Source organism: Panthera uncia, assembly GCF_023721935.1.
Source record: "Panthera uncia isolate 11264 chromosome A1 unlocalized genomic scaffold, Puncia_PCG_1.0 HiC_scaffold_17, whole genome shotgun sequence".
In the NCBI taxonomy this organism is placed as follows: Eukaryota; Metazoa; Chordata; class Mammalia; order Carnivora; family Felidae; genus Panthera; species Panthera uncia.
The window spans coordinates 90,573,814-90,591,731 of NW_026057577.1; the positions used below are offsets into that span (position 1 = coordinate 90,573,814).

At 50.1% G+C, this 17,918-nt stretch overlaps 1 protein-coding gene and 1 long non-coding RNA gene across 4 annotated transcripts in view; one reads left to right on the plus strand and one right to left on the minus strand.

The window, feature by feature from the left end:
* Positions 1-5,529, plus strand: part of BOD1 (biorientation of chromosomes in cell division 1) — a 7,798-nt gene extending 2,269 nt beyond the window's left edge. Inside the window, exons 2-4 of one of the 2 annotated variants that reach the window (XR_007461372.1) lie at positions 2,268-2,392; positions 3,542-3,810; positions 4,764-5,529. Coding sequence is in view for 1 of the 2 variants with exons in the window: in XM_049647777.1 (XP_049503734.1) it covers positions 2,268-2,392; positions 3,542-3,737 (321 nt within the window). In the remaining variant the exon portion in view is untranslated. The remainder of the gene's footprint in view (positions 1-2,267; positions 2,393-3,541; positions 3,811-4,763) is intronic. The other variant, XM_049647777.1, reaches the window with a different exon arrangement.
* Positions 4,684-12,490, minus strand: LOC125934408 (uncharacterized). 2 transcript variants are annotated; one of them, XR_007461373.1, is made up of 4 exons: positions 12,133-12,490; positions 11,512-11,669; positions 11,061-11,193; positions 4,684-5,000 (listed from the first exon to the last, which is right to left on the minus strand). It is a non-coding gene; the product is annotated as an uncharacterized LOC125934408 (long non-coding RNA). The 2 variants fall into 2 exon arrangements; XR_007461374.1 differs by lacking the exon at positions 11,512-11,669.
* Between the last annotated feature and the right edge of the window lie 5,428 nt (positions 12,491-17,918).

The following is a 17,918-nucleotide window of genomic DNA, read 5'->3' on the forward strand; positions in this document are numbered from 1 at the left end:
CCCCCCTCTCTCTCTCTCCCCCCCCCTCTCTTCCCCCCCTCTCTCCCCCCCTCCCCCCTCCCTCCTTTCTCTTTCTCTCTCTCTCTCTCTCTCTCTCTCTCTCTGGAAAAAAGAAAATAAGAGTATTACAAAGCTGTTGGGGAAGGAGAGTTGGAGCCTTTCCCACCAACACCTTAGATGCTCCTTCTGGTAATTATAGGGTGGTTTTAATTCTGGAAGATAGTGTGTTTTTAGGCACCTGTTGAGTCCTCTGTTGCTTTAGCCCCAAGGTTCTCAGTGTGGCCGGTGGATCAGCTGCATCAACATCACCTGAGAACTTGTTAGAAACGTATATCCTTAGGCCCCTTCCCAGACTGCTGAAATATTCAGGAGTATACTGATGATTACTTTGTAGTGCATCCAAAATATAAATAAATAGAATTGATATGGGAATCAGTCAAGCTAGGGACAGATTGATACAATAAAATGTAATGGCAGGCGCATTCTTTCCTTTCGCTTCAAGAACTGAAGGGATTATTCTGTAGTGTCAAGATCTGTTCAGGTTTGGTGGTGACGTTTGCTGTCCTTTGTCTTTTTTTCAATAAGGAGTAATTGTCATTTCAAACCAGGTGAGTTATTTTGAATAGTAGAAAGTAAAACAGGATGTGTAGTTCAAGTTTCTAGTTCCTTTAAGCAAAGAGGTGAATCTGTTGACCCAAGAAAGGACCCAAGGAGCAAACTGCCAGAAGAGTAGGGATGCATTTGGAACCAGGGACGCTCCACGAGGGCCTTCATCTCTGCTCTTTATAACTGTTTTACTGTCACCGTAGAGCAGAGTCATCCATTTGACTACTAGTATTTTGATTACGTCTTATGTCTTCTTCCTCTAGAAATGGATTCTTAATTCCTGTTCAAAGAAATTCCAGGAAACATCAGCATTGTCTTAGCATGGGTCAGGCACCACCCTTGGGCCAGGAGAACATGGCACCCTCTGCCCGACCCTTGTGAGGAGAGGAAGAAGGAGTAGATAGTACATGGGTGTTTGGGAGTCCACGTGTAGGCTGAAGCCTACTCATTCTTTTGTCGGTTTCACTTACCCGACTGCTAGCAAACTTTGGATACAGTAACACTGCATAATAAACCAAATCACGATGATTTATGACAGGCATTCATTCTTATGTTGATAGGGCTGCAGGTCAGCTAAAGTTCAGCTCATCCAAGTAGTCTTCAGCTGGGCTTCGGTTTAGCTCAGCAACACATGAACTCATCTTAGATCCTAGGACATGCCCTCATAGAGGGTCACCAGAGCACAAGAACCAAGCCAGACACAACCACATTTCAGGTCACTTGTCCCTAGCACTCCAATGACCAGACCGTATGACATTGCCAAAACTCAGCATCATTGGGGTAGGTAAGCATTCTCTGCCCATGGCAGAAGGGGACAGCGGTGAACCTAAACAGCAATGCACGCTGTATCTATCATACCTGGTTTAAAGAAGAGTAGCTGATCATACCAAAGGTCTCAGAGGCTGAGAAAATATGCTCCTTGTGTTCACCAAGTTCCTTCTCATTTTGTTCTGACCCTCGCTGTGTCGAGAACATTTAAGACCAGTAAGTGTCTGAAGCTCCATGTTCGGACCTCAGCCGTGCTTCCCTTCAGCCTTTCCCAGTGTTCCATAGGCTCTGACTTGCGTCTGCATTCTCTGATTGTGCTGAGGTTTTGGTGACCCTTCATTTTATGCAGAGGGCTTTCCTGACCCCTTCATTGCTGCTAAGGATACTCTGCGAGGTAAGCAGGGCGGCAGCATTTCAGTTTTACAAATGGAAATAACTGAGACTTAAAGATTGGTGACTTGTTGAAAGTCAGACAGCTAGTTAGTGATGGTGCCAGGCTGGAACTCGGTTCCTTTGATTCAGAAACAGACTAGGTCTGCCCTTGGCTTGTGCCACATTTTAGCTAAGTGGGCAAGCTGTTTACTTAAGTGTAAGTTTCTAATCTCTAAAATGGGGGCAGGAGAGAGCTAATAAAATCTCCCTGTACAGTTACTTGAAAAGTAAATGGGATGATAAAGCATCTGGCCTTGTGCCTGGCCACCATAAAGTAAGCACTTGTGTCGGGCATTAATTCCCACTCTACTGTGCTGCACGGTGATCTTCATAGTCATAGAAGTGTCTTCAAGGACTTGAAAATTCTATGTTTCTATGGAAAGCAGTATTCTTGAGTGACTGATTTCTAAAACTTTGGTGCATATAACTTCTTACCTTGCGTCTTCTTTTTAATGTTTTAGCCAGCTTACCAAAACCTGAGGCAGAAAGTGGATAATTTTGTGTCAACACATCTGGACAAGCAGGAATGGAATCCTACAATGAACAAAAACCAGTTGCGAAATGGTCTGAGGCAGAGTGTGGTTCAGTAAGTAACTAGAATTAGGAGTGAAAAGGCAGTAATCACCGGTATGATACGCAGGAAAGCGGAAAGCTGATGCGAGTCATTTTTTTGGTCAAGGTGGATGGCACTTTCCAGCAAACCCCACACACGAGTCGCAACAGTCCACCCTTTTATTCAAGTTCAAATGAGCAAAGCACTCAACTGACATTCTTGCTAGTTTATCCAACCTCCATAGGCCTCCTGTGTAAACTTTCCTGGGTGCTCCGAAATATATTCCAGGTTGCAAAACATATTCGCTGCCGCTCAGAGTTTTCAGTGTAGTTGGCACATACATGGGAGTTTTATACCAAGGATCGGCATTCGGATCTTGGGCAGGAGGATCTGGATCTTTAGTCTCCCAAGTGAAGGGGAGTTCTACAAAGTCTTTGAGTCCACGTGGCTCCTCTAAAGTGTGATGGCAGCTTTTAGGAAGGCGTAGAGTCCTATTAAAGCGTGTCCTTCAAACAAACTGAACTTCAGTTAATAAAGTGCTACTGCTAGGTCATCCAAGTGACTTCGTAGTGTCACTGGGCATAAAAGTGGAGGTGGGTCATAGAATCTGGTGTCCTAAGATAAGCTGCTTCTAATCTCCTCCCCTTTTCTTGTTCTTAATACTAACACTTGTGTTCAGGTCTTCGTCCACTGAACTCTCCTGGAATATCTAAAAGCTTATGAAGCCTACTTCTTTAGAAACAGCAGGAAATTATGCTGAGTGAGAAAAGCCAGTAACAAACAGATGCATGGTGCTGATTCCACATATGTAACTCTGATAAATGAACAATTACAGCGATGGACAGGAGATCAGTAGTTGCCAAGGGCTTGGGGGTGGACGGGGAGGAGGTGAGTGTGACTTGCAGGGGCTAGCTGGCACAGGGGGTGCTGTGGTGGTGTAGGTAAGAGCTTCGTTGTGGTGGCTCCCTGAAGCTACTCATGTGGCTAAAATGGCACAGAGCTACCTGTGCAGGGTACAGCCACACCTGTGAAATCTGAATAAGGTCGTATTGTCTTCGTGTCATTTTCCCAGTTTTGATATCGTACTACAGGTACAGGTCAGGTACGCACGGTGCAAACACGAGGGGAGGCTGGGGAAAGGGTGCGTGGACCTTCAGAGAATGATCTCTTTGTCTCCGCAAGGTCAGGGATGTTGGAAGCTGGAGTGGACAGAATCATTTCTCAAGTGGTGGATCCCAAACTAAACCACATCTTCAGACCACAGATAGAAAGAGCAATTCATGAGTTCCTGGCGGCCAAGAAAAAAGAAGCTGTGCCAGCGCCCCCTCCAGAGCCTGAGAGCCAGGACCCCCCAGCTCCATCCCAGGATGCTTCCTAAGGTCCGGTATCCTGTCTTTTGTCCAGGAGCCTTCATCTCTGGCTTATAAATATATAAAACGGATAGAAAAGGGGTAAGCCACTATTGGGGATCATCTTCTGTATACCTTCAGAAAGCATTTAGTGCAGATAGACTTCCGCTGCTGTTTAGGAGTCGTTTGTTACTGAGAACGAATTAGTAGTGTCCTCTTGTGTGAGCGAGTATGAAGTTGTGTGCCACCAGAGCTAAACATTTAGGCTGTGAATAGATAGTTCAGTAGAAACCAACCGGGATGATTGTTGTGCACAAGAGAAATTCAAATGAAAGTCCTGTTTTTCTGAAAATGATTAAATGGGCCTCACTCCTAATCGCTTCTCGACCTTTTGGCTGAGATCATGTGTAAATGAGTCTCACCCCTGGACATGAGTTAAACTTGGGTTTGCAATTTGAACATACAATCGAACAATGCGTTCTAAAATGGCATCCTCAATGGTGCGCACAGTCCGCTTTTAGCCCTGCTGGATTTCCTTGTATTTAGAGATTTGAGTTTACCACTATCCGTTACCATGGGACACTTCTCTTATGCATACCTCTTTTTACTACACTTGGGATTTACTTTAATCTTAAAAGTCAGCTGTAGATGCACAAAACAATGCTTTTTACAGGCTTTGAGCCATTAGTGAATATGAGCAGTGATAGCAAGTAAGCAGCGGATCCTTACTTAGCCGTTGTTAGTTACCATTGGGGTGTGCCCTTTACCCTCATTCCACTTTGGTGTGCTCTTTTCGAGATTCATGAAGATGTCTGTCATTTTTGATAGGAAAGCATCAGTGAGTGAACAAAGCAAGAGCGGGAAGCTCGTGTAGGGCACTGACTCAAGAAGGGGAGGTTGTCCATTTGTGCCAGTATTGGGCGAACACCTCAATTCCGTTACGGAATGCAAAACATTCATTTCCAGTCTTCCTAGTTTAATTGTAAATTTATTTAGGAACATAAATGTAGTCTCTTGTCAAGAGGCATTTTGATCCGATTCTCTTTTCTTTTTAGAGTATGTCTGACACTTTTTGGAAGCTCCATTAAATTAACTGTGAAGAAATGGATTTGGTTACTTAAGAGTACACCTTCAGAATGAAGACAGGCCGAGGTCGTCACTGATTTCAGCATTCAGCCTTGACTGTGGGGTAGCATGCAGATTGAACAGGCAGTAGCAAAGTTGACCTTGTGTGCCCCCTCATTGTGCTGCCATCCGGTCAGCCTGTCGAAGGGGATGGCATCCAGAAGACACTACAGAGTTATAAAGAAACACTACGTCAGCCTGGGGTTGTCCTGAAACAAACCTTTATACTTGAACTTGGAGACTGCGTGTGGATTTTAGGGTTTGTGTTTGGGGATCCTAGAGGGGCTGGAGCTACAGAGAATGAAGATAACCAGTCCCAAGGATGCAATTTCAAAGAATGACAGTAAAGGTTAGCGTGGAGTAGGTATTAGTGCTTATTTGTCAACTAGAACATGTAAGCATTAGCATCAAATAGCTCTCAAGTTGTCGTGACCCTCTTGTACATGAATCTTGTAGCTTCGGTTTCCCTGCCTCATAAGAGGTGACAAAACATGGGACCCTAGAATGTGTGAGGAAGTACGGACATCGGGTAAAAGGAAAAACATTTGCAGGCTCTCTGTCCAGGGCTTTTTCCTATCCTGCAAAGGTTAGTGGGTCTTGGGTGTGTTTATTTTATTCTCATGTTTATGTTTTTTAGAAAAGTTGAATGATCAATGAATGGCTTAAGTTTTGTAATAAAATCATTTGATACTCTTACTCCGAAGCCTCAACTGAATGGTAGCCTCCAGGCCTGTGAAGGACAACCTTTGTCCTCCGTTGCATGCTGTGCCCATGCCCACACATGATTAGTCTGGTGGTGGAGGGTGGGGGGAAGATTGGTGAACATAACTTAGAGCTGCCCACCCCCTGAGGCTAGTAGGTAACACTAGACGTGGGCAGACAGTCCCTCTCCTCCCCTGGACCATTACCGAGGCCTGTCGTTAGGTGAGGGCAGAACGTTCTGTCCATGTTCCTCTAACCTGAGTTTGCAGCAGCAGCAGCATCCGGGGATCTTGGAAAGATCGCATATTCTGACCCAGAAGTTCTGGGGTGGGGCCTGTGCCTGTTTCTCACGTTCTAGGTGATGCTCATGCTGCTGGCCCTTGGCAAACACTTGGTACTGCAAGCCTTGAATAATATCCAAGAAAACTTCAGAGAGTCGTGGTTCTCTCACTGGTTAGTGTCCATCTAGTAAACTTTAAAGCCTTTAGCTGGTTCCCTGTTAAAAATGAACCGCCTCCACCTTTTCCATTTCTTGGCTTGCAGTGAAGTTTGTGGCTTTTAGATTTGCAGGCATTGTTTGACCCTATTTCTGCCACTTAACCTTAGCTTCTGTTTACTCATGAGGGAAATAGGATCCCATGCACTCTGGATCACTCGCCAGCTCTGTGAACTAAATACATACAAGCAGATCCGTCACAGAAGTGGCGCTGAACACAGCGTCCCTGACCAGGAGCCTCAGCATCACCCCGGAAAGTGTTAGAAATGCAGTCCCCACCCCAGACCTGATTCACAGAAAAAATTCACCAGGAAAAATCATTTTCACCTGAAGAAACTTTTGGAAAGCTGGTGATGTTGACTGGCAATGACGGTTTAGTTATAATTAGTGGGTAAACCTGTCTCTTCTAACGGCTCCTGAGGGGCGAGTCTCATTGATTTTTTTTTTTTTTTTAATTCTGTTCTTCGCAAGGACCGTGCTTTGGGGCATTTTGACTTGGAAACGTAAACCTCCTAAGCTTTCAAAACAAGTGTCTTCTGAAGAGGAGTTTGCTCAGCAGCTCAGAACACTGTTGAGAACTCTGCAGAAGACTCCCCGGCTATGAAAGATAGAGGAGAGTTGCCTGTGGGACCCAGCAGAGGTCAAGGCCTGCCTGTGCCCGAGGCCCTGGATCAGTACTGACGGGGCCGGGTCCTGCCTCTCTCAGCTGCCCTAAGGATGCCGAGGATAGGGTGGGAGCAGACAGGACATGTGGCGCAGCCAAGCTTTTCTTGGCATTATGTACTGCACCCTGTCTATCACCTTACCCTCGGAGGAGCCAGGAGGTCAACTTTTACAGTCTTGTCACCAGGGATGGGCTTGGCTCCAAGGCCACATGGATGTGATTACCCGTCCTCTCAAATTGGTCACACTGCCTGACACCCAGCCGGTCGTTCTGTCTCCAGTGCCCACACAGCCATGTGGCCATCCTTCCAGAAACACTGCTGTTACCAAACCTCTTCCTCACTCTCAAGCCTTTGAAAGGAAGTGGACAAACTAGGCCCCTACCAGGTGGCAGACATTTTCTTATGTCTAAATGTAGCTTAATTCTCATGACCCTGTAAGGATTTATTCTCCATTTCAGGGATAGGAAACCTAGACTCAGGTGAAGCAACTTACTCGTACACCTGCTAAGTGGGGGAGTAAGGTTTGAACCCAAGTCTCTGAATTCAAAACTCACGTTTCCCTCCTCACCACCCCCTTGCTAGTCTGCCTCCTTATTACCTAAGTTCAAACTTGTCAGTCCTTTGGGGTCCACCCTTCATTCCAAATACAGGGCCAAAATCAAGTCAACTTGACCGCTTGGTACATCTCAACACGTACCCTTACAGCTCTAGCCAGTCTGTTTCCCTCGCTCAAATGTCCATCACAGGGCAGAGTTTGCTGAACGACCGACCGCCCTCTAACCATGTTCTATAGGCCATGGAGTTGTGACTATTGTCTATTGTTTTGTTTTTAATTAATTACCAACATTTTTAAATGGGGGGGTTTCCAGATAGAGCTCCCTTTCTGGATCCTAATGAAAAATGTCAAGATTTGACAACACATTTATATTCCCACGGGCTAACAATCTGCCAGAACTCTGTAGCAACTCTCCACTTGAGACAACGTGTGGGACATGCGGATGTCACTGGCTGGTTCTCTCATTTGCAGCACCCTGCTGGCCCCTGAGAATATTGGAGATACTTGCCCTAGAGTATCATCGTCCTGTGAGTAAGATGATTCAAAACATCTCCAGCTAGAGGGCCAGATCTTCTAGACTGATTTTCATGGAGACTAAGTTTTCAGCTACCTGAGGGCGGTTCTAGAATTCTCTGGCTTGGAATGGAGCCTGAAGTTCCCCCTCTAACATCTCCCTCAGGGTGTCCAGATTGAACCATCCAAGGACGAGCGAAGGTCACAGAACACTGCACACAGATGTGGGCTCAGGGCAAAACCAGCACACGGGTTTTCCCGGAAGCCCCTCAGACTCACCCTGAGTAGCCGTTTCTCCAGGGCCGAAGCCAGAAGAGGGCTTGTCTGTGTGGCCTAATCAATGTATGAAGCTTAAAACTTTGTAAACGAGAGAGCAAAGGGTAGCAGAATATGCCACGCAGGACATGCTACCCCCAAGTTTGCTGCTTTTTGATATATGGATTGTTTGGTGCTGCGGGCACTTGGAAAACAGCAAATACAGGGAGAGGCTGTCACTGAACTCCCATTATCTGTCTAAAGACCGATACCCCAAAAGAAACAACAGTTGCCACACAGATCCCCTCCCGGGAATTTATCCACCAGGGAGGACTGACTCTTACCACGAGAGAAGAGACTAAAAGTCAACCCCACACCCTGACAAACTTCATCACAAACTGTCACACCTCCCATCTGTTCTAAAGGTCCGTTCTCTTTCCCAAAAATCATTTACTCTCCCCTTAGAGGCTTGCTTCCCCCTCTTCCTCTTCTTTCCCACTTGAGCTGGTATTTAATTCTGAATTCTAAGCCACCTCAGGGGATTACTTATTCTTCCCTGGGTGTCCCCATGGATACATGAGGTGTACATGTTAAGAAAGTTGTTTTTCTCTTGTTAATCTATTACAGGGGTCTCAGCTAAGTGCTCGAAGAGAGAAAATCCTTTCCACCCCCCTCTACAGGAGCAATAGAATGGATAGGGATGGCTGAATGTGGCCAAGTTTCTCCAGCACTCGTAAGGGAGCAGCATTCAGTCTCTACAGACGTGATTCAGTAGGCATGTGGGAGAAGTTTGTCAGACTCAGACCCGCCGAAGCCTTGACGATGGCCGTCCCCACCACAATCCTATGAACTCCTATAATGTGCTGGTGGTGCAAGGCTCAACGTTTGAATCCCGACTCTACCATTTGGGCTCTGGGGCAGCATTAGTGATGACAAATCCTGTTGCCACTACAGTAGGTGAACAAAGAAACAGCAAAAACTCATTAGGCCTCACACAACAAATTTCTCACTTACACAAAATGGCTGTGGTCCGGGCAACCCTCCAGGGCAAGGTCAAGGTGAAATTTAGCATCCTGGCTGCTCCAAGCTTTTAGCCCATCGACTTAACCCTAGAGCTCTTCCTTAAGAGCACAAGAAAGGAAGAGAACAACAGAGGGTCTCGCATGAAGGATGAATAATTTGGCCTGCAGGCGATACGCTTCCCTTTCACTCAGAGCCCACTGGCCACAGCTAGGCACGTGGCCATACCTAATTGCAGGGGCACCGAGAGGTATAAACCACTCGTGCCCGGAAGGAGAGGAGAATCAAAGGGGGGGGGGGGGGGTTTCCTAGAAGGTACCTCCGTGTGCCCTCTCGACCAGTGAATATGGTGTCTTCTTCCCACAGAGATACTAATCCTGTTCCACGGGAGATGACCCTAAGTATCATCTAGTAGCCACATCCAGCTCAAGGCCCAGGATGTCTCCACCTGAGTGGTTAGGCACCTCCTTCTCTATTAGACCTCATAACTAAAGAGAAGAGTCATCTGCTTAATACCCCACCTAATCCTTAACAGAGAAGTAACCGGAAAGGGGAAGCAATTCTGCTGTGAGGCCAATTAAACGCGGCATGGCAGGTGTCCCTTGTAGGTCCCACTCGGCCCTGCCATTCTCCGCGGCCTCTAGCGCCACCCTCTGTGAGATTCTGCTGTTGCCATCACCCCCTCTGGCCACACCCGAACACCACACTGGGGAATCTGAATTGAGAGGCTGCCCAGCTTTCTTAATCCCCATCCTGTCCTAGGAGACTAGAGCCCCAAGGTCGTTTTCAATTCTGAGCTGAGACTTTTGGAGCCTCGGGATCGTGGGGGTTTAGGTCAGAATGGCTATCTTATAAACGCAGTAGGAGTTTTACCTAACGGATTCCAACGAGCGACATGGGCCAGAAGCCCCATTCACAACTTTTTTGTGAGACTCGGCTCGTAAATCTGTTGTTATTCCTTTGCTCCCTCACTCTCATACCTCTCTCTCGATTGAAACCTTGACACTATGGGACTTATGTGCAAAAGCCAAGTCTTACGCTTTTTTCCCTGAGCCACTCTGTCCACCTGAAAAGTTTGCCTCAGCAGCACATTTTTCATCTGATCATTGCATGGAGGCCTTTGTCACACAAGGGTTCTCGACATTTGCTTCTTGCCATTTAGGGCCCCGAATCAGTTTGCTTACCTAACATTGCAAATCCTCAAATATCTGGACTCTCCTTCTTACCTCTAATGTCTGTTCACAAGCTGGAAAGTTTTTTGGCTGATCTCATCTTCTTGTAAGACCTTGCCAAACACAGGCAACATCGACCACATGATGCTATTAAAAATCCCCTTTCCCATCTCTCTCTCCCCTTTTAGGTACATGATCCGCCCCTGCAGCCTTCTGTCCTTTTTTTAAATTCATTTATTTATTTTGAAGGGAAGAGAGAGCAAGCAAGCAGGGGAGGGGCAGAGAGAAAGGGAGAGACAGAACCCCAAGCAGGCTCCGAGCCACAAACCGCAAGATCATGACCTGAGCCGATCAAAAGCTGGACGCTCAACTGAGTCACCCAGGCGCCCCTGCCCTGACCAAACTTCCAGTAACATCTGATGCACTTGTTCATTGATAATGCACGAATCGACAGATTTGTCTTCATCGGACAGATCAGGTTTGCCCTTACTACATTACCTAAATTAAGCTCTTTATTTTGGAATAATTTTGTTTCGTTCACATGGAGTTGCGACAAGTAATACTGAGAGAGCCTGCATAAATGTCAACACATACCTGGTTTCTCTGTTGGTAACGTTCTGCAAAACAATAACATAATCCCGCACCCAGGACTACTTTATTTAAAAACTGACGGCCTTTGCCTTTATTTCTGGCCATTTGCACACCTGCATGATTTGGGGAGTGTGTCAGTGCCGTTACGCCTGAGCTTACTTTTGCACTGAGGCTCGTTGTTATATATTTTTTATTTTGTTGGTTTGTTTAACGGTTTGTTCATTCAAAAAAAAAAATTTTTTTTTTTGAGCACTTACAAGCATGCCGGGCAGTGCCCTTTGCCATAGGATTTCCAACAGTGGCTGCAGAGGCATGGCCCTTCCCCATCATGAATAGATTTCGCTGGTTTTCCGGAAGCCGAGGAAAGTGGTGTTTCAAAGTGCCACGGAGCTGACAGGAAGAGGGAGAAAGAGGGAGACATCCACCGAATTCCTCAACGAGGGCCGCAGCAGTTTTGGCTGGAGAGCTAGGGGCTAATGTAAGACGGCAGTGCCTTGAGGAGAGGGATGAGGGAACGGGGGCCCCTCTTCGGTAATAATGACTGACTTGTGTGTGTACTTATGTTATTTACATAGACGCAGCTTGTGGGAAGACATTCCAGGGGCATGAATGGGTTTCACAGGGAGAAATTCCCCACCCGTGTCCCTCCCAGGTCCATACTTCCCCTCCAGAGACGGCAGGTGCATACACGAGCATGTAAGGTCCTACCTGTGTCTTTGGCTGGGACACGCTCCACCCCTCTAACTGTCCCCAGGAGAGGTTCCTGGAGAGAAGACTGATAGCAGGCTTAGGAGCTCTGAGTGGCCAGCAGGTCATACGGGGGTGGGCCTGGGGGTGGAGGCGATGGGCAAAATCCAACCAGCCACCTTGCAGTTAGAGTCAAAGACGTGCAATGACCAGTTAAGAGGAGGTAGCCTGTTCTGAGTGCTTGCCGCATGCAGGCCACTAACAGCCACCCCCGAGGTCACCCGAGGTCATCCAGCGACCAGTGTCAGAGGTGAGAGTCCAACCCTGCTCTGTTCACTTCCAAAACCCAGCTGTTTTCCCCATTTGTGTTGCAGGAAAATACACGTGACATAAAATTTACCATCTGAACCACCTTTAAGTGTCCCGTTCAGTAAGATCAGGTTCATTCACATTGTTCCACAACCACCACCACCATCCATCTCCAGAACTTGTGCATCTTCCCAAGCTGAAACTCTGTCCCCACCAACTCCACATTCCCCCCCCCCCCCCCCCCGCCCCGTGACCACAGGCTACTTCCTGTCTGTACAGGAAGTTCCAGGCCCCCACCTCACCCCCTGCAACCTCGTATAAGTGGAGCCATACCGTGCTTGTCCTCCGTGACTGGCCTGGTTCACCGAGTGCAACCATCTCACCTCTCCATCTTCGTCGGGTTTTGCCAGTTGTCCCAGCTCCACGCTGCACAGTGAAGGGACACAGTTCAGAATCACACGCTGCACTTAGTTGCCACGTCTCTTTTGTCTCCTCCAATCGGCAGTAGTCTCTCTTTAAGACTACAGGCCAGAGGGCGCCTGAGTGGCTCAGTTGGTTGGGTGTCCAACTTCGGCTCAGGTCGTGATCTCACAGTTCGTGGGTTCGAGCCCCGTGTCGGGCTCTGTGCTGACAGCTCAGAGCCTGGAGCCTGCTTCGGATTCTGTGTCTCCCTCTCTCTGTGGCCCTCCCCCACTCACACTCTGTCTCTGCCTCTCAAAAAAAAAAAAAATTCAAAAAAAAAAAAAATTTAAGACTACAAGCCAGATCTTTGGTAGAATATCTCTTCAGGTGGGTTTGTTTGACGACTGCTTAGGATTAGCTTCCAATTCTGCTTTCTCCTGTCCCTATTTATTGGTCCACATGTTTATTTCTGTCTGTATGGACCCATGGATTCCTGTTTCACTCAACGTTTTGTACAATCTGGTGCCATCATTACCTCTTTCGGTGTCGGATTGTCCCAGATTTGGCTGCTGGGCAGCGTTTCAGGCCAGCTTTTGCATCCGTGTCACATCCCTCCATCTGTCCTTGGCCACCTGCTTACTTTCTGACACAAGGAGGTAGTCGAGGCTTATCTCGTGCTTTTCCTGCTCCTGCCCTGGGATCTGCTGTTTCTCCAAGAAGCCTGATTCCTTTGTCTGGTATTTAAAAGTCAAATCTGGGGGCACCTGGCTGGCTCAGTTGGTTAAGTGTCCCACTTCGGCTCGGGTCATGATCTCGCGGTTCCTGGGTTCGAGCCCCACGTCGGGCTCTGTGCTGACAGCTCAGAGCCTGGAGCCTGCTTCCGATTCTGTGTCTCCCTCTCTCTCTGCCCCTCCCCCGCTCACGCTCTGTCTCTCTCTCTCTCTCAAAAACAAATAAGCATTGAAAAAAATAATTAAAAAGAGAAAAGTCAACTCTGGATGTGCCACTACTCCCAGACCCTCTAGGGGTTCGTTCGAGTTTCTCTCCTTCCCTTAAGCGTCATTCTTTCTCTAGCCTCTCCCACTAACCTCAATACATTTGCACTGGAACAGTCCCCTCTACACAGAACCTCCTCCTGTCATAGCCAACACCCCGCCCCCAGACAGATGGCCTCCCACCTGTTCAGGCTCTGACACCCCATACTGGTCTACCGCCCCCTGTGCCCATCTCCACGGACGCTTACCTAGTGGCTCAGTAACCGTTTGTAAACCCCTGACCTGAGCCCTGCTGAAAGGTCACATGGTGTGAACAGACAAGTCCTTCCTGAGTCGGAACCGGCCAGGGGTGGTGACAGTGAAGAAATGGCTAACGTAGTGAATCATCACCACGTGACAGCCCCTGCCAGGCAGGGCAGGTGACTTGGCTGTCTTCAGGCTTGGCTACAAGAGGAGACGGTAGGGTCACCTCCTGGAGAGTGCCGTAGAGCAGTGAGAGAGCAGGTTTTGGGGGTCAAGCTAGCCCTCTGCGTTCTCTCTGTTCCCGTTACTTTATTGTGTCCATCCCACCGCCCGTCCGCCTTTCGTGTCTCTTGCTATGGCTCCGTGTCAGCCACTTGGGTAGCAGGCCGCCTGTCTTCCTGATGGCTGCCCAGGACTCATTCTTCATTCCCCCAGCAAGGCCCCCTCAAGCATACCCAGCAGGTTGGGGGAAAGGCTTTGCAGCCACGTGCACGAGCGGTAGAGACCAACAGAAACTTATTTATAGTCCATAAGTTACTAATAAAGTCCATAAATCTTACTAAGTTCATTCCAAGCACAAATCTCCCCACAGAGGCTTGGGCGGGGGGGGGTGGATGGAAACAAAGTGAACATTATTGGACAAAACCCCTGTAGGAGGAGAACCGTAATACGTCATTCCACTTCCCCTCGTTAAGCCTGTGCCGGGAACACCCTGTGGTTGGCAGTTGTAAACCACCGCCATCGGACCTGGAGACCCAGGCCCACCTCTCTCCTGCCTTGGCCCGACCTCCCGCCTCCCTGCAAGACCACATCTGCACAGCTGACATCGGTAAAGTGGTCCTTTACTATCAGCAAAGCCTGTGGCCCCAACCCTCACACAGGACTCTAGGGAGACAGGCCGGACCACTCGGGGGGCTGTTTGCCCAAGCCAGTTCTGGGTTGACATGACCTTGAACCGAAATCAGCTTTAAGAAGGCCAGCTGTGGGGCACCTGGGTGGCTCAGCCGGTCGAGCGTCTGACTCTCGAGTTCGGCTCAGGTCGTGGTCTCATGGTTTGTGGGTTTGAGCCCCAAATTGGACTTTGTGCTCATGTGGGGTCTGCTTGGAACTCCCTCTCTCTGCCCCTTCCTCTGCTCGCACGTGCCCTTTCTTCCTCTCCCTCTCAAAATAAATAAACTTTTAAAAACTTAAAAAAAACAAAGGCCAGTTCTGCCTGTTTCCCTCGGTCTAAACCCTCCTCCTGGAACGTGTCAGGCCGGTAAGGTGCAAGGTGTCCCCTCTCCCACCTGGGGCAGAAGAGAGAGAGGGTGTGCAGCAAGAGAGCACGTGGGCCCCCAGTGCTGGAGCCCAGGACATGTCAGGCCAGAGAAAGCCCCATGCCGGGTGACCATGAGGAGGGAGGGACAAGAGAAATGGAGAGGACTCTTCCAGAGCCAGTAGAACAAGGTCTTCCTCTCCTTATTTGCCTCCCACGCAGGAAAGAAAGAAGAGGAAGATGCCCAGCCTGCCCTCAGGGTGCAGAGCCAGCTCTGTCACTCTAATCTCAGGAGACAGGCAGAGAAACGTGATAAACGAGAGCACTGCACCTGAGCATGGACCGGTATCTCCATGTGAGCCCCGTGGCCCAACAAGGGCCCTGGAATTTGACCAGTCCCTGCAGCACTCGTCCCCTGCGAGTGGGGGTGTCCTTAGTGGGATCAGACCCAGGGCGGGCTGGCCCAGGGAAACAGGAGCAGACCTTCTGCAAATCTGCCCAGAGTTGTAAGAACCAGAAACAGGAGGTGTGCAGTTCCCGGCCATTGCCTTGGGGATGGTTTTTGAGGGCCCTGATATGGCAATGGCCGTGGACTTGGGGCCCATCCATTTGTGAGGAGTGATACAACCACATCCTTGAGGGACAAGGCACCCCAACCTCTACCTGTGTTATCTGGCAGCTTTTCTTGCTCTGTGGGCTCTGAGATGTGGCACTCTTGTCATGGCCGGGCTGTGTGGGATCAGGAGAGGAAAGGGCAGAGGAAGAAGGAGAGGAGGGGGAAGAGGGGGAAGAGGGAGAAGGAGAGGAGGGGGAGAGGGAGAAGGAGAGGAGGGGGGAGAGGGAGAAGGAGAGGAGGGGGGAGGGGGAGAGGGAGAGGGAGAAGGAGAGGAGGGGGAGAGGGAGAAGGAGAGGAAGGGGAAGAGGAAACAGCAGAGAACAGGAAGCTCAGAAACCACGCGCCCCCCCCCCCCATCACTTAGCCAGACTCTGCATCATTTATTGAAAGAGAGGGTTTCTGGGAGCACCGCGCAGGGGAACATAGTAAGTGCTCATTAAATACTGCTATCACCCCTCATAGTGGCGGCAGAGTAGCAGAAGCCGTCGGTGATTCATTCAACCACCAAACACCCCAGGACACAGAGCAGCCATCACTGCCCCCATTTTACAGATGAAGCCCGGGGTGTGAAGCAACCTGGCCCACGTGGCCCCACAGCCCTGAGGGTGGCAGAGCCAGAACAAGGGCTTGTCTGCTACGGCAGGTCCCGGGAGCCCAGCCCAAGGCACGGACTTGATCTGGCCAGCAGGCTCCAAGACACCCGGGGACAGGGGAGAGAGAGATGGGAGATGTGGGCAGACACAGCAGGGGCGTGCGAGAGAGGAGGCGGGGGATCTGAGGGGAAGGGGGTCAGAAGCAGGCTCACCTGCCGGAGAGGATACGACAGGCGCAGGAAAGGAAGTGGAGAGAGGCCCTCGGAATTTGAGGGTCTGCAGCCGCCACCCGAGCTCTGGAGTGAAGGCCGCCTGGGTTCGTCCACCACGTGGACCCCTCAGTAGCTGGGCGACCTTGGGCAGATCCCTCCTCACCCTCGGAGCCTCCACTGTCGTCCTCAGTAAAATGGGGGAAAGGGCAGTCCAGTCCCTCCTTCACAGGCCGCGGGGGTACAGAGGGGGGGCACGCAGCTCTTAGTCACGGCTTGTCAGAGCCAGCGAGACGGGCGAGCCTAGGGCAGAGGTGGAGGCCAGACGCCTGTCCTCCTCAGATACGTTCCATGCAGCATGCCGGGAAGGGGGAGCCGGGGGGACCACCTGGAAGACAGGTCGGGCGGGGAACACCGTGCATTTTCCTAGAGGAAAAGTGTCAGAGGAGACCCTCCCTCACCTTTCGGAGGAGCTGGGTGCTAGGAGCTAGCCCCAGCTCCGTCGCTCCCTCCCTGTGTGACCACGAGCCAGTCACTGGTCCCCTCTGAACCTCAGTCTCCTTATCTATAAGACTGCTTTGAGGACGACAGATAATCTTAAACAGCAACTGTTGATATTAAGTTTACCTGGGGAGGCAAAGTAACAGCAGGGGGGCGGTGGGGGAAGCACTAGACCTTCAGAGAGATCAGGGCTCAAATCCCAGCTCTCCAAAAAAGCAGTCAAACAGCCAGAGGCAAGTTTGTCAGCCTCTCTGTGGTGCGAATAACGGAGAAGATTCATGTGAAGCCCTCAGCACAGTCTAGTATGTAGTAAGGACTTAAACCATGGTAGCTGCCTGCCTGTTTCCCTCTCAGCCCGAGCCGGATCCGGGCCTGACCTTGCCTTCTATCTCACCCCGCTTTTGTCCCCAAATTTTCAGCCAAGTGTGGCCTGAAAGCTGTCTTTGTGGGGCAGCCAGCCACCCAGGCCCAACCGCAGCTCGGGTCTCATCAGTGCCACTGCTATAAACAGACAGAAGCATTGTAAGTAAACAACCGCTCCCCGGTGGCCCTGAAGGCTGCTGGCCTCTCGAGAGGGGGTTTGGAGGGTGGCAGTCTCGTTTGATTCAAATAACACTCAGACCTAAGGGCAGGGTGGGCCGTGAAAGCCCCCTGGCCAGGCAGAGCCCCAGTGGGGTGCAGAAAGCCAGAGGGCATCCAGGCGCTGTCCCTGACTTCTGTCTCTCCCACCCTCAGTGGGGCCTTGCCACCCCTGCCCTGGGTCCTTTCTTCTCACTGAGCTGTGCCCTCCCCCAAGTGAGGAGCTGGCACTCAGGGCACCCACTCACCTCATCCCCAGGCGTGACCACACAGCTGTACCAACAGCAGCGCACGCCCCGGGGCACCTTACCCATGCCGTCTGAGACCTTCACCGGCCCAAGGCGATGAGTGCCATCACAGGTAAAGAGGCTCCCTCCTGGTAAAACGGCTAGCCCCAAACCATAGGGCTGGGGTGACACAACTGGAATCGGAATCCACGTCTCGGCTGTCAGCCATGCTCCACGCTGGAAAATCACTTCTGCCTGCCCTGGAGGCAGTCCTCGAAGCTTCGAGGGCTCAACCTTACCCTTCTTTCACCAGGGCAAGCGCACACTCGAACGACCACCCCCCCCACACACACCCCCCGCCAAACAAACAAACAAACAAGCAAAAAAACCCAAGCACGTTTGCTGAATGACTCTACAAATGGACCCAGAAACCAGAATGCAAACGGCAGAGGTTTCTCCGGGGGAGGGGGGCGGGTTGCACACGCACCAGTGCTCCGCA